A 13592-nucleotide genomic window follows, 5' to 3' on the forward strand; every position below is an offset into this window, starting at 1 on the left:
ATAATTGTTAATTTTTCAAATTTGATGAATGAATTATATGTGCATAAGTTTTCAGTTTTTTTTTAAACAACTCCTCCATAAATTTTATTCAAAATTAATTAGATATGGTATTTGGACTTACATAGTAGGAGATGATTACTAGTTGTTTGCAAGATTTTTTATCTCATTATGTAGAAAGGAATTCCATGGTCTAGTTAGATTTTAGAATAAAATTAAATGTGTGCTAATGTCAATATCGCACAATGAATGTAGTGATAATAGCCACTAAGAACGTAGTTGCTGACCTTACTAAAGGAGAAACAATGATGTGGAAGCAGAGATCTAGGGCTTTGTGATTAGATTCAGGTGATCAAAATACTATGTTTTTCCATCATAAATCTTCTTAGCATAAGAGCGGAAATTATATATCAAAAGTTAGAGATGATAGGGGTATTTGCAGGGAGGGGGATTTGGATGGGGTTATAGTCCTTTATTTTTCAAATCTATTTTCTATTGTTCACCCGTATTTGATAAATCCTGTTACGAATGTTATGCATCCGAAAGTTACTACAAAGATGAACCAAGCACTTTTACAGCCCTATACAGTTGAGGAACTCAAAGAAGCATTATTCTCTATGCAAACTATGAAAGTACCGGGCTCAAGTGAGATGTAACCAATATTTTTTAGAAATATTGGAGCATAGTTAGGGAAAAGGTTAGCAAAACACTTTTGTATATTCTACATCGAGGTATGGTTCCCATGGAGTTGAACGAAACTTTATTATCCTTATTCCAAAGAAAAATAAGCCCAAAAAAGTTTAAGATTTTCGGCCTATTAGTTTATGTAATATCGTATATAAGATAATTGCTAAGATGATTGTAAATAGGTTAAAATTTCTTTTGCCAAATATTATTTCCTCCAGTCAAACTGCATATATACAAGGGAGAATTATTACTAATAATGTTATTTTTGCATATGAGGTTGTCTATTCTATAAAACGAAGAAGGAGAAGAAGATGTCTATTAAGTTGGACATGAGTAGGGCTTTTGATAAGGTGGAGTGAAAGTTTCTTGAAAGAGATTTGCTTAAATTGGGATATGATTCAAAATGGGTAGCGTTGATTTTGTCATGTCTTTCCTCAAGGTCATACAAGGTTTAAATAGATGAGATGCCTTCTTCATCATTTGTCTCGATCAGGGAGTTAAGACAAGGGAATCCAATGTCACCCTATTTATTTGTTTTATGTTTGGAAGGACTTATCCACTCTCCTTCAAGATGTGGTTAATAGAAGAATGATTACGAGGATCAAAGTTTGTAATGGAGCAACAATCGATGTTTTAAATTCTGTTTCGGTGATCATTCTGGTTTAAGTACTAGAACAGAATATTTCGGTACCGGTGTATTCTGGCGTAAAGTTTCGAGATTTATTATATATTATATATAAATATTTATATGTATATATAAACTAACAACTAGTAGAATAAATACATACATATATATATATATATATATGAGTGTGCATCATGTATATGTGTATATATATGGAAGAACTGAAGATTTATAAAATAAATATATGTTGAAAAAATCACAAACTTGAGTTGAGACACAAGAACAAAGAAAAAAAAATAAAAGAATAGAGAAATTATTAAAAATAATGATATATAAAAAAAATGATGAGACATATTTAAAGTTACAAAAAAATTAAATTATATAAATACATTTTATATTCTAGAATTAATTAAATACCATCTAAATTTAAAATTTACAAAAATTTCATTCAAGCACAAAAAAATTACAAAAATAGTCTGAAACAGAATAGGGATCAAAATGACAATTTTGGCTAGAATTTGACTAGAATGGCTGCAACGGGCCAGAATTTGGAGGGAAACGAAATGAGGAGGTATAGTGTACTGGATACTATACTAGAAAGGAAAAGTCCAGTCAGAACGGAACAAAATTTAAAACTATGGCACCAACAATCAACTATTTATTCTTTGAGGATGATAGTTTGTTGTTTTGCAAAGCCAATATCATTGAAAATGAGAATCTTCTGCATTTATTATAGCTTTAGAAGGATGCTTCTGGACATCAATTAAATCTGGACAAAACTAAGTTATTACTTAGTAGGAATGTTGGTACAGAGGAAGCTCAAGCTATTAAGGATATTTGGAATAAGCTGCAATGGTAGAAAGAAAAACTCTTATCGCAAACTGGTAGGAAAATATTGATTAAAGTAGTAGCCCAAGCTCTTCCTACTTTCACAATGAGTTGCTTCAAATTGTCCAAGCTGTTTTGTCAAGAGTTAGAAGCTATATTTGCTAAATTTTGGTGGGGTTAAAGAGAATCTGAACGTAAGATGCACTGGATTATTGGGAAAAAAATGCATGTTTCTAAATTGAAAGGAGGAATGAGATTTCGAGATTTGGAATTATTCCATCTTGCACTTCTTGCAAAATAAGGATGAAGACAAATGACTAATCATGATTCTGTTGTCCAAGGTTTTTACAGCTAAGTATTAACCTTAAACTTCTTTCCTAGAATTAGAAATTAGAGAAAATCCTTCTTATGTATGGAGAAGTTTGTGTTCATCAAAGAACATTATCAACCAAGGTTGTTACATGTCGCATTGAAAGTAGTGAGAGTATTAATGTATGAACTAATAGGTGGATTTCAGAAAGAATAGATCATCTTGCCGTTCAATTTTCTACTTTGTTACCACCAGATGCAATTGTTAATATGCTGACTGATGCACATACTAGAAAGTGGAAAGTTGATTTGATACAAACTGTTTTACCCTCTCATGTGGTTAAATCAATTTCAAAAACTCCTTTGCATTGTTGAGCTATTGATCAGTTTGTTTGGGGTGAAAGTAAAAGTGGTCAGTATAAAGTTATATCTGGTTATCATTTTGGGTTGGAAATGAGTCCAAATTCTGTACAGCTTGAAGGTATTCAATCTAGAAAGTGTTCCACTTACTGGAAAAAATTATGGAATCTGTCTTTACCTCCCAAGGTTAAAAAATTTGCTTGGAGGCTTGTAAAAATAGTGTTCCAACAAATTTTAACTTAATGCAATGCGGTGTATTGTCAACTAGTTTGTGTGGAAGTTGAAGATCGACTTCATGCAAGGTAACCCAGATATGGAATTCACGATGCTTGATGGATTAGTATAGACTCTTATGGAAGATGATATGTCTTTAGTTTCATCTTTTCTTACTATTGCTTGTGGTGTGTGGAAATTTTGAAATTCTAGTTTTGTTTGAGCCATCAAGTAATTCAATTGAAGTGTGTGTTGATAAATGTGTTAGAGTATGTGCAGAGGCGGAACTAGAAAATCTAGTTTGGAGGGACTAAGTTAAGAAAAGATAATTTTGGAGGGTTAGATACTAATTTTTATATAATCTACTCTAAAAAACATTTTTTAAAATTTAATTGTCATCAAATTTTAAAAAATTTAGAAGAGGGGCCAAAGCCCCCCAAACCCTAAAGTAGTACCGCCCCTGAGTATGCCCCTGAGTATGCGGCAAGTTTCAATTTTTTGGAAACCTCCACAAGTAGGTTACGTGGAATTGAGTTTTGATGGGACTCGTTTTCCGGGATATGAGAGTTGCTGGAGTGGGATTAATTCTAAGGGATGATAAAGGTGTTGTTTTGTTTACTTCGAGTAGAAAGGAAATAAGAGAATTTTTAGTGGGGGATTTTTCAATGGACGATATTAAAACTTTAGCTGTCCTAAGAGGTCTGCAGATGATTTTACAGTTGGGATATTCAAAAGATTATACTAGATTTGTATATAACACATCTCTTAAACAATTGCACATGATTAAGAGTGGAGTTTTGATAAATGGTATTATACAACATTTTTCAAACTTAATATAATATACAATGCCCCCTAGCAAATCTTCTAAAATAAAAAAGAAAAATTAACAGAAAAATTATAAATTTTTTTAAAAATCCATCATATCAATATAATTGACTATAAAAAATCCCAAGGCCTAAAATTAAAATTAATGAGAGTCGATTGCTAGAAGTTTCAAAAGTCAGGACTACGATACATTTTCTTGTTTTTTTTTTTTTTTTTTTTCTTCCTCCAAATTTACAATCTAGTGTATCAACAGTCAAGTATTGTACGAAGCATTGAGCTACTCGGGCAAATACAAAAACTCCGAGTTATCGGCCGGTTCAAAAACTCCTATCTGAATAATCAAACAACCCTCCCAACGCCACAACTTCGCCACTAGTATCGTCGGTGTTGCTGTAAGGGTCGAAACCGACACCGAACTCAAACGAGTCGTAATTCGGTATCTCGTTCTCGAACCCCAAGAGTCCAGTCAATCCAGTGGCGCCCGAAGAACTAGTCTCGAAATCCACGGCCTCGATCTTTGTTTCCTCTTCGGGGGATATTGTCGGCGGGAGACCGAGTTCGTCGTCGGAGGCTTCAAGAAGGTAACCGAGTTCCAACTGAGACTCGCCGGAGTCATATGTTTGATCAAGAATCGCCGGTGCCAGCTCCGGAGCCGCAACCAGTATCTCTTCCTCGAAGCTTCTGATCACCGACTCAAGCCCCTGGATCTCCGGGTCCGGGTCACGTTCCGTCACCGTGTCCTCATCCAGGATATGGAGTAGGTCGTCCTGGATCCGCTGCACCTCGGGCGACTCCAGCCGCGAGTCATCCGAGTCGACTCGTACAAGAGTCGAATCGCCCGAGTCATCGGTGGAATTCTCGAAATCCACTCGCAAACGCTTCGGGTCGGACGAGTTAACACCGCAATACCCCGAGTTATCTCCGGAGTCATTCCGGACTCGCTTCCTTTTGTCGTCGGTACATTCCTCCATTGTCGAGCACCTTCCTCAGTTTCAAAAAAGTACGAACGATCCCGCAGAGAGGAAAGAGATTTTGCGGAAAGTTGAAAATTATGAGGCGGGAGGTTTAGTGGGGATTTTCCTGTCGAGGAGAGAGATAGAGAGAGAATTAATCAGTGTTTGGATGCGAGAGAAAAAGAAAACGGCAAGAGGGTATATATAGTGGTGACATAAGGATCGGTACTATGCTTTTTTCTTTTCATTTTTCTGACTTTTTCCAATTTTATTCTGTGGTTTTTATTTATTATTATATTTTCTGAGTCAAAATTACTATATTTAATTCGATTCCTTTTAAATTTCAGTTTTTTTTTTATTATTTCTATTTTCCAAATCCACCTTCTGGTCCCACCGACTTAGACGATTTCATGTGGTCGTGGTTTTTTCGGAAAATTGGACTGACTCCTCATTGGTGGAGCGGTCTTGATGGCGTTTTTGCTTTGCTGTCGATTTTTAAAAATAATTGAAAATGATAAAAAGTAATAAATCAAATTTTAAATGAATGAAAAAAGAAAAAAAATATTTATAATTGTGAATGGTGTAACTTCACATAATCGTTTTGAAAAAAATAAAAAAAATATGAGATTTATATAAAAAAAATAAATTTTTTTAATAATAAATTCTACTCTTTTTTCAAAATTATTACGCAATATTTATTCATTTTACAGTTATATATAAAATTATTCATAAAAAGAGAGTCATATTTATGGCATAATTCTGAAGATTTTTAACTGAATAAAAATGAATTTTCATGTTTTTTAATAATTTGATGATGTACAACGTTAATCTGGATATGATAGGTTTTTTCGTTTAATTTTCTTTTGATGGATTCTTCTATTTTAGTCTTATTATAGTCTTTTAACAATTAACTAAATCTTGTGAATCCCAGACTCCTGCTCTGACCGTTCAATTGATTTTTCAAGTCAAACTATTTTTTACTTCAAAGATGTAGGGTTGAGATTTTGTTGGGCTTTTTTCTTTTTCTTTTTTACTAATTGAAGGATTAAAGCAAAAAAAAGTAAAATTGAAGAAAAAGTGAGTTGATATAAGATTTATATAAAAATAAATAAATAAATAAATAATAGACTTCACACTTTTTTTAAAAAGTACGTTTTGTTTGTATAATTTATTACTGTATCTAACATCATTTATTGGTATGATTTAATGTAATATATTAAATTATAAAATTCTTTTTCATGTAAAATAGATTTAACATATTATTGTAAATTATATAAATTTAAAATTTTATTTTTGTGATATTTCTTTTGTAGATAAAAGTATTTTTCATTATATTTATTGTTTGATATATATACCTATCATAGAGTTGCCTATACCAATCCATGTCACATCCTTAAATAGTATGCTAGTTTTCATAAATTTTGTTATATTAACGGGTAGATAAGGTTGATTTGAATTATTCTCAACAGGAGCAGAATTCACACAAATTTGACTTTTGGAGAATTTTACAGACTATGTCAAATTATTCTGATTATACATCTACATCAAAGATTATTTGAATATTTTAAAATAATTTTACATTAAAAATTAGTTTCGTTACGCAATTTAAATGAGATGAAATTTTTATTAGAATATTATTTTTATTTTAAAATTTAAAAAAATTAAATTATTTATTATATTTTATATAGAAGTTTAAAAAATTTATAAAAATTATACGAGATAAAATAATTTGATTTTGTATGAACAACCCGAATTTAAGACGGTTGCTCTAGGAAAGTAGAGAGAGAGGTCTTTTTTTCTATGTTTACTCACTTTTAACATACACTACGTAAAAATCTTATTTAAAAATTCTCCCGATAGACTTAAGATTATGTTTAGATTTGAAATTTATCTCAATTTATTTTATTTAATTATTATAATTGTTTTAAATTCTAACACAAAATATAATAAAAAATTTAATTTTTTTAAAATTTAAAATAATAATAATATTAAAATATAATATTTTAATAATATTTTTTCAATTTTTAATTTTTAACTTTCATCTCTACTCAATTTAACTCAGTTTAACTTTCAAACGCATCAATTTTTAATTGTCAGTAGTGAAAGGTTAATTAACATTTTGTAACTTTCAACTCATTAGTGAGAATAACCTCAACAAAATCCATTTCTTTGATTGAAAATTGTCAAAGGCATTCTATGACTATCACATGAGAAGTGAGACAAGGGTGAATGATTGTTTAGGTTTATATAATTTAATTGAATATATAAAATTCTTCATTTCAATATATTTCATCTATTAGTTGAAAATATATTTTACATCTCACATGTAAAAAATTATACAGCATTGCTTATAATAATAATAATAATAATAATAATAATAAGAAAAGGAAGAAGGATGAGGAGAAGGCAAACAAATGAATCTGGTAATTTGGTTATACAAAATCAAATTATCTTATTCCATTTTATTTTATATAATTATTATAATTTTTTTAAACTCTCACATAAAATATAATAAATATATTAATTTTTTTAAATTTAAAAAAAATTAAAAAATTATATTATAATAATATTTTATTTAATTTTTAACAAAATATCTCATCCCATATTACCTGAATTACGTAACTAAAGAGGCCTTATAATTATTGACTATTGCTAGCCATGAATTAATATTGAATTTTCTTTGAAATGGTACTTGAGTAGAGAAACCTTAACACGGCATCCCTGTCCTGTCAGCCGTTAACGTGCCCCACTTCATAGCTAAATCCGCCGTCTTGTATGCCTCTTCCACAAGTTGAAGACGTCTCAGACGCCGTCAATCCCCTTCCCACCATAGTCAATACCTGAACTCTCAAAGAAAACTTCTACGTATTATCTTTTTATTCACGTAATCTTCACACATTATATTTTTTTAATTTTTATTATTATTTTTTATTAAATATTTAATACATAAATAATAAATAAAAGAATTGAATTGATTTAAAACAATAATCTAGACTTGACGTTGCTCCCTTTCAAATATGAGCATTACTATTCATGAGTTCCATATATTATATATCATAATTTTTTTATTATTTATTATTTTTTTAAATTATTTTTAATTTTATTTTTTTAAAATAATTGAATTCTTCTTTTTATTATCTATATATTATATATTTGATACGAGAATAAAATTAAAAAAATCACAAAAAAAAAAATGATATATCGTGTATGAAGCTTGTGAATAAAATTTTTCTTCAAATACTCATGATAAGCATGGTCGTGCAAGTCGGGCCTCAGAAGGCTAGACCTGACATAAGAATCCACGCGTAACGCGTTGGTCGGTTGGACCGTGACAAACTATCTTCATTTTCATTTTTTTAGATTAGAACTATTCTTGAAAACAACTACTCTTTCCGCTGCTAGTTCCCGCTAAGGGCTACAGCTGATTTTTTTTTTTTTTTTTTTATATATTTTTTTTACTTAGTGTTTAAATAAATATTTTTTCATAATATTATGATTTTTTTTTAAAAATTAAAAATGTTAAAAAGTATATGTAAAAAAAAAAAAAAAACACCAAAATGAACTAGCAGGAACTCTTAGCGATGGCTGTAATGCTTCAGCTACTTATTTCTTTTGTATTCTACTCATCATTCATGTACCATACAATATATATCACATAAATATATATATATATATATATATATATATTACCAAATATGTGGTTTACATATATGAATTATATGTAGAATAATTCTTTTAATTTAGTAAAAATAAAATTAAAAAAATTAAATATAATATGGGATGCAAGAATAATGAACAGAATTGCTCTTTCCATATAAATAATATTTTATGATAAGAAGTTATTCTACTCATCATTCTTACACTATAAACCTGTTAAGGAGAAAAATTGAAAGATAAAAAAATAGAGTAAGTGAGTGTGTGATATAGAGATTATGAGTAAAATATTTTATTATAAGATGAACTTTGCTGTTCAGCAGCCTACATCATACACTATATTTGTTTTAATTATTTAATTTTTACTAAACTAATTAAATTTTTATACTCATTATTCCTACACTACATTCCTGTTAAGAAAGAAAAATGTAAAAAATAAAAATAAATATGTGGTGTAGAGATGATAAATATATTTGATTATAAAATATATTTAACATATATCATTATAATAAATTTTAATATTTTATGAATTTATTATTATAAAATTCTTGCTTTGGCCTCGGCCTTGGTCGAGCTTTCGGCCCTTTGCCTATATTTTATGAATTTTAAATAAAATATTATCAATTTTAATCATATATGTTTTGAGTGACTATTTATTAATATAAAGTAAGTTAGAATTAGAATCAAACTAACATTACAGTATATCTCTCCATTTCTCTCCCCTTTGAAAAGCTAGCTTATCGTATACTAATGTAATTTATATAATATAAATCAACTGGAAGGCTGTATTTTAGTAGAGGTCGGTCCGGTTATAAGATATACTCTTTATATAAATGTTAAATATAATTTTAAAATATATTTTATATATATATATATTTTTAAAAATAGATAAATTATTAAAAAATAATTTTTTTTAATGTAAATTTTGAATTTATCTATTTTTTTTTTTTTTGGGGAAAGTATTGCGAAACTTATACTCCTAAAATTACGAATAATTTCTCTAATGTATAATATAAAAATCAAGACTGGATGACGTAATTGCAAAAGAAGCTTATCTACGACGTGGAACCCACCGACCACAACCCAGTTGGCGAAGCCGATAGCTCGAGGCGGCGCCGACATTGGGAGAAGATTCAAGATTGTATTAAATTTAGAGAGAGTTTTTTTTTAGCGGAAAACGAGAAGCCGAAATCTACGCCATAGGCAGCGGAGTCAGCTTATGCGGCTTCGGTGCATGCACGACGCCACCTCACCTCTTTGTCTTGTAGGGTGGCAAGGCCAGCACATACTCGGTAGAGTCATCCGCCTGTTTTCGAGATCAATTAATATTATATCAAATAAAAAAAAAATAGAACTCCGGAGACCGGTTGTTTCGGTGAGAAGGTAAATGCGTGAGCTGAAACGTGTCATGCAATGGCGATAGAAAGGGGTCGAATGCAGTGCAGGTGTTGTTATTTGGCTCCTGACTTGTCAGTCACAACTCAAATCAATCAGATCTTTGAAATCTAATGCAATTTTAAAATATTGGAACAATAATGTCTGCAACTCTCATTATTTAAAAATAAAAAAAATAAGTATACAGTTTTAAATAATATAAACGTTATGATGAGTTGAAATAAAATGAATTAAGATAAAAATTAAAAATTAAGTAAAATATTATTTTAAATATTATTATTATTTGATAATTTAAAAAAATTAAATTATTTATTATATTTTATGTAAAAATTTGTAAAAATTATAATAATGAAATGAAATAAATAGGGGTGTAAATTCAAATCAAAAAATTAGAAAATTGGACCGGATCGGATCGGTTTTATCGATTTTGAATCGGTTTGATCCGGGACCAATTCTTAGAATATGAAAACTTGCCGGTTTCAGTTTTAAAATTTTTCAGACCGGCCCGAACCGGATTGAACCGGTTGATAAAAAATATATATAAAAAATAATATTTGTATTATTGTATATATAAGTTTTATACAAAATATTATATATATATATATTAATATATATAAGTTTTATATATTATGTATAATTATAAATTTTTATGTGAAATTTTTATAATTTCTTATTATAATTTATAAATTATTACATAAAATTTTAATATTAAATCACTAAAAGTTTATAACTAATACTAATAGTCTAATATAGACTAATGACTATAATTATATTTATAATTAATATTACAAGTTTTTACTAAAAACTTATAACTAATAGTCTAAGACTAATATTAAATGTATAGTTTATAACTAATACTAGTATAAAACTTATAACTATACCAATACTCTAATATATTAATAAAAGTATAAAATAGATTTTTTAAATCAAATTTTTTTTTATAAACAAATTTTTAATGATAAATTATGAAACTAATATTTTAAAAAAATCGGAAAACCGGACCGGACCTGGAATCGGTAAAACTGGAAGTACCGGTTTAGGAGAGTAACCGGTACGTAATCAGTTTTGAAAAATAAAAGACCGGTACATACCGGTTCGGTCCTAGATTTTGTCCAAAACTGGACCGGACCGATTACAACCCTAAAAATAAGTTAAGATGAGTTGAGAGTATTGTAAACTAAGCCTGAATATGATTATAGAATATTTATCAGTTTTGTACCCATTGTTTTGAAAAAAATTAGAGATTATTAATTGAACAAATAATTTTTCTATACATTTTAAATTTATCTATTTTTTTTAGAGCAATACTAAATACAGAATGTATAAATACTGCTCAATTTTTTTTAAAAAAGTAGGTTCTATCATTAATTAATTTTTTATGTAGATTTTATCTTTATTTACTTTTTTCAAAAAATATTTAAATATAGTTATTTTTGTGCATTATTTTGAACTCTATTATTGTGATTGTAATTTTTTAAATATAAAATAATTGTTTTGGACAATCACACTAATAAAGTATGCAAGGAGTATGTAAAAATAACTGTATATAACAGAATTTGTTTTCAAAAATAGTGCGCGATACTTGCCTACTCTATAACTACAAATATCAAATTTGTTTTTTTCTATAATGTACAAGATTTATGTTTTAAGATTATAAATATTATTACTCTACAATCTTATAATGCATAAGCTTCGTAGAAATCATTAAAAAAATATTAACATATATTTTTAAAAAAATAGATTTTTGCATATATGCTGCATATTTTCCTATTTTTTTTTATAAAAAAAATTGCATAGAATTTGTAAATTTGAGAGCTATACAGATGGTTTCCCTACAAATATATACGTTATATAAATCTTAAAAGCTTTTATTTAAACTTAAAAGCTTTAGTTTAAATTAAAATAAAAGAAAAATAGGACAAATAAATCTCATCACTTTTAAATGACATATTTTATATATTTATTTTCCTCCGCTTCGAAGAACAGAACTCCTAAATCTAATTGGTAGATGCCGTCAGTCTTCACCATATATTGCCATTCAGATCGTTCAGCTTTTATTGCCGTCAGTCGCACCCTCTCCAGCTTCACTTACTCAAATATCTCGTTTTCACGATTTGATATCATTTAGGATTCGTTTGATACACAGATAAAAGATGAAATGAGATAGAGTTGAGAAAAGATGAGATAATTTTAAAAAAATTAAATAAAATATTATTTTATAATAATAATATTATTTTAAAATTTTAAAAAATTAAATTATTTATTATATTTTATATAAAAATTTTAAAAAATTATAATGATGAGATAAGATATGTTGATAATGTTTTTATATCTAAATGAGACTTTAATCATTACGATTTTTTAAATTTGATACAAATACAATAAATAATTCACTTTTTTAAAAATTTAAAATAAAATTAATATTAAAAATTAATATTTTAATAATATTTTATTTAATTTTTATTTCATCTCACCTCATAATAAACGAGAACTTAGTAAAAAACAAACGACACCAGAGTAAAAAAAAAAAAGACGTGTACCAACTAGTTTGTTTTTTTCACTGAAGCTATATATATATATATAAATTCAAGACGTGTATATTTTATGATTTTTATTTAAAAAAAAAATCAGTAAAATTCATCGTTAAAAAAGTGAATATTATTAAGTAGATCTCACTTTTTTTTTTTAAAAAAAAACCGCATTTTCTAATTTTATGTTAAACTCATAAAGAATACAAATTTAATTATTTAAATTATATTTGAATAATGCAATTAATAACCAAAGCGCCCAGCATATAGAAAATGGTTGGTACTTTGTTCAGCAATATCACGTGGATGGAAGGCATAATTTTATTCCTATGGTCTATAGTTTTACATTTTTTTTTTCTTTTTTGGTATCGGTAGTTCCTGAACAAAGTTCCAAGTAATTCTAGGTGTGCACATATGCAAAGAAATTTTCATAAGTGTACCTTGAATAATTTAATGAGAAGGTTCCTCCAATCTAAGGTCACTTTACACCTAGAAAGGAACAAACCATCAAAATCAAGACTTTTACCACTCCAATATATCAAACCCAATGGCTATTTTGAGGAGTGAGATGAGATAAAAAAAAAATTGTGAATAGTAATGAGATATATTGAGTTTAATATTTTTCAAATTTTGGGAAAGGAGAGAGAAAAAGTTAAATAAAAAATATTATAAAATTAAAATATTATAAGAATATAGTTTTATAATATTATTTTTTTGAAAATTTAAAAAAATTGGAATTGTTTTTTACTTTCTATTTGAGAATTTAAAAAAATTGTAATAATTAGTTTGAAAATTTTGTATTTAAATTATGTTTGAGAATAAGATGGAAAGAGATGAAATGAGATCTGATAAAAATTTTATGTCTCATCTGAGACCCCAAACCTGCCGTTTGCATATTTTTCACCTATTATTCTAGCAAGATATATATTATCTGGCTGGTTAGATCAGTACAAAAGTTATTCTTCATCTCAAGGTTTGAATTTTGGAGGCATTTTCTTGGCTGAGTCTCTTTGTTCGTAATCAGACAAATTAATAAGATTTAGTAGAAAGAAATGATGATTATTATTGTTCTTGTTGTATTTTCTTGTTTGTTTGTTGTTGTTTTGTTATTTTGGAATCAGCTATGTATTTGATCCTTGATCTCCACCATCGTCAATATATAAGAATTTTCAGTAAGAAAATTCTCATAAAAAAAGATTCTTCATCATGCATGCATGC

At 27.9% G+C, this 13592-nt stretch overlaps 1 protein-coding gene across 1 annotated transcript; it reads right to left on the bottom strand.

Moving 5' to 3' along the window:
* Nucleotides 1–3980: 3980 nt before the first annotated feature.
* On the bottom strand, nt 3981–4984 carry LOC121242592. Its single transcript, XM_041140494.1, has one exon. It carries the CDS (start codon nt 4813–4815, stop codon nt 4162–4164), a length of 654 nt encoding a protein of 217 aa, XP_040996428.1. The 5' UTR covers nt 4816–4984; the 3' UTR covers nt 3981–4161.
* Between the last annotated feature and the right edge of the window lie 8608 nt (nt 4985–13592).

This window comes from Juglans microcarpa x Juglans regia, chromosome 8D, assembly GCF_004785595.1.
Source record: "Juglans microcarpa x Juglans regia isolate MS1-56 chromosome 8D, Jm3101_v1.0, whole genome shotgun sequence".
Taxonomy (NCBI): Eukaryota; Viridiplantae; Streptophyta; class Magnoliopsida; order Fagales; family Juglandaceae; genus Juglans; species Juglans microcarpa x Juglans regia.

What these genes read in the sequence shown, in the direction of transcription:
- LOC121242592 (XM_041140494.1), bottom strand. Translation starts at nt 4,815, where the DNA reads ATGGAGGAATGTACCGACGACAAAAGGAAGCGAGTCCGGAATGACTCC.